The sequence below is a fragment of the Suricata suricatta genome, chromosome 6 (genome assembly GCF_006229205.1).
Source record: "Suricata suricatta isolate VVHF042 chromosome 6, meerkat_22Aug2017_6uvM2_HiC, whole genome shotgun sequence".
Classification (NCBI taxonomy): domain Eukaryota; kingdom Metazoa; phylum Chordata; class Mammalia; order Carnivora; family Herpestidae; genus Suricata; species Suricata suricatta.
The window spans coordinates 144,268,222-144,271,355 of NC_043705.1; the positions used below are offsets into that span (position 1 = coordinate 144,268,222).

Sequence of the window (3,134 nt, forward strand, 5' to 3'; positions counted from 1 at the left end):
GGCCTCTCTCCCCCCCGCACCCCGTCCCAGGCCTCTCTCCCCCTCGCACCCCGTCCCAGGCCTCTCTCCCCCTCGCACCCGCTCAGGAACTGAATGAAGCACTAAGGAGAACCAGAAACGTGCCGAGCAACATTTTTCTGAGGAAACTTTGTCTTCTGAAGCCTGAGGTAAAAAACCAGGCACCCGTCTCTACAGATCTGGGTCCTCAACGATCTGGGACCTCAGAGCAGCTAACGATAAGAAACAAGTAAAATTGAAAAAAAAGGTAAGGAGCGCTCTCCTCCTGCGTGAGACCATGCACTTCTCCCCTCCACTCTGGTGTGACCAACACCGGCTTCCAATCTTAACTCCTGGCTGGGGTGCACGGGAGCGCATGGCAGGACGCCCCCACCACGGCGCCCGCCGATCAGGGCGTGCCACAGACGAAGCCAGACCTCTGGGAATGCACTGGGGTGGTGCCGCACAGTCACGATGCGACATGACGGTGTGGACGGACACAGGCCCTCCTCCAACACCGGAATTCTCTGGGAGACGAAGCAAGCACCGCAGACGGCACCACAAGGGCAGCCAAAGCACTGGAGCGTTCCAGGAAAGCCCCACTCAGCTCGGCTGCGGCGGGACCCGGAAAGAGCCGTGGCCCCCGGTCGTGCGCTGGCTTCTGACACACGTGCCCCTCATGTGTCCATCCAGTTCCCCGCCCTTTTAAGCATTAAAAGCAAAAGACGCTTTTACTTTTATTTTACTTTTATTTCAGGTCCCACGGAAGGGAATGAAGCCCCGTGTTATCAGGCGTACTCACGCTCGCCCGGTTCACGCCTGTACCACGGGAGTCAGGAGACGTTACAAGCTAAAGGCATGTGACGCCCAGAGCAAACCTCTCCACTTCTGGAAGCCTCTCTCTCACCTGGGACACACCTGCTGCCTTCGCCAGGTAGTCTGTGTGTTGTGTTGATGCAGAGCCAGAGCTCCTTCAGAAGCAGTTTCACTTTTCCTGCGAAAAGGAGCGGAGTATTAGGACGTGTCACCTGGCCACACCTACACAAGGCCGAAACACTCGTGGGACATCAGCTCTAAGGGACCCAGAGAGCCGGGTGCCTGCAACATCTCCCGCAGATCCAACCACCGCGCACGACGCTCAGCTGCGGACGGGGACCCGCGATGCTTCAGCTCAACCCTGCAGGCTGACTGCACCTCGGTTTCTTCGGGCGGAGGGGCGGGGACAGGCGCGATGAGAGGGCAGACCATTCAAAAGACCAAATCTACTGGCTGCTAAAGGTCCTCATCTCTGTGCAGGTGTGGACCAAAGACTTCTCTGCGGGGAGGGGAGCATGGACAGAGACCCCGGCTCTCGGTGCAGGACGCACAACGGCAGAGACGTGTCCCTCAGTCACAACGAGGGCGTCAGGAACCCGACAGCTCACCCGGGGCCTCGTGGATAATGGAAAACCCATTACTGTTTTTCCGGGGTAACGGGGTGGGAGACAAAACTGTGTGCGTATAAACAGGTGGAATGGAAGAGACAATCACACACACGAGCAGACACACAGAGAAGCCTATGCTTTTGTAAGGGAAAGTGAAAGCCCTGGAATTTGTATCAATTTTCAAAAGGCCCTGAATTCCTAAAATAGTTAAGGACCATTGGATCAAGTTGAAAGGTACATATTTCTACAGATTTAGATCCGTAGTGATCTGTGAATTCAGATTTTTGTAACTAAGACAGGCCTAATGAAATTCATGTAATATTAAGAATATGATACTATGGTTTTAAGGTGAACTTAACATTAATATATGCCTACGTTCCAAAAAAACTCCCAGAGCAAAAACTATTCATAAAAATGTACGAATGAATGAACAGCTTGTGGTCAAATCTGCATAAAAAGAGCAACCACGCTAAGAAAAGTCCAATCACAAATACGCTCTAAGTGTTAGGTAATTTTAGGCCATCTCAAGCCCCATCACAGTTTCCTTGAAGTTCTTAAATTGGCCTGAAGCATGTATTGAAAACACTGAAATCTTTAATCCAGTTCCAGAGGATAAAAGACCTACCTTTTAAACCAAAGCGTCTGCAAGGATTCCTACTTTGAAACAGGCCAGCCCGACCGAAGCTGGCCCTGAAGCTGGCCGGCGGCACCGCCCCGAAGGGACCAGGTGAGTGGTGAGGACACGCTAACGGGCAAGTTTAAAAACACAGTCTGACGTTTCCAGCGCCCCTGAGACAAGGCAGCTTCCGCCGTTCACTGTGTGTGAGCCGCACCCATCCCCGGGCCGAGGTTCCTCGGCCAGCACCTCCACTACACGGTGACCTAACCCACCCAGAGGCCTGCTTCCAGACACTGTCACGCTCTTTGCTTAAATGACCTGGCCAGGATCCCTGCTTACTACGTACACCCAAAGCCGCAAAGGAGGAACCTTAAAAGACAAGAAAATGAGTTCTTTCTCTATCCGCATGGAGGGTATTAACCAGAGCTGTGCCTGCTCGGTTTGCTAGCCACTCCCAGCAAAGCAGAAACGCGTGCCCCGCAGCTGCGCCTCAGCGGGGAAGAAAGCCTGTGCCCGCTCCCGTCAGACCGTGCCGGCGTTAAGCCCCAGGGCACGAGGAGCACTGGTACTGTGAGGGCCACCAGCGTGGGCACTGTGTTTCCGGCGTCGTGACGAGCTCGCAAGCGTGTTGCAGTCTCCGTGTGGGCGTGAGCGTTGCTCCACTCGGTCGTTCTGAATTCTTGTCCCGATGAGCCTTCACCCTCCACGGCTCGGAGCACCGAGGGGACGCGCACCTGCCGACCGGCCGGTGGCCGGTCCAGGAGCGCAGCGCTGGCTTACGTGACCTGCTCCTGAGGAGGTTCAGGGCTCTGCCGGCTGAGGCCCGGCGCACACTGTTCACGGGTTTTCTCTTCCTAGACGCTGACCGTCCTGCCGCCTTGGAGAGGGACTTGTTCCTTCCCGTCCCTATTCTGACGGGTTACCACAGGGCATGCAAGTGTCCACGGTGTCCACCCACTCTGCCAGCACCGTCGGCACATATGGTCGTACCATTTGAAATGATTCTGACCCATCTGTGCTGCTCTGCCCCACTGCGTATGGAGAGCACACGGGAGGGGACAGGGAGCACGCGGGGGAGGGGAGGGAGCATGCCG

General features: G+C 55.5%; 1 protein-coding gene across 1 annotated transcript in view; it reads right to left on the minus strand.

The window, feature by feature from the left end:
• The window catches only part of ICE1 (interactor of little elongation complex ELL subunit 1), a 43,313-nt gene that overhangs the window by 26,345 nt on the left and 13,834 nt on the right, over nt 1-3,134 (minus strand). The window contains exon 11 of the mRNA XM_029941293.1: nt 905-991. Coding sequence (XP_029797153.1) covers nt 905-991 — 87 coding nt within the window. The remainder of the gene's footprint in view (nt 1-904; nt 992-3,134) is intronic.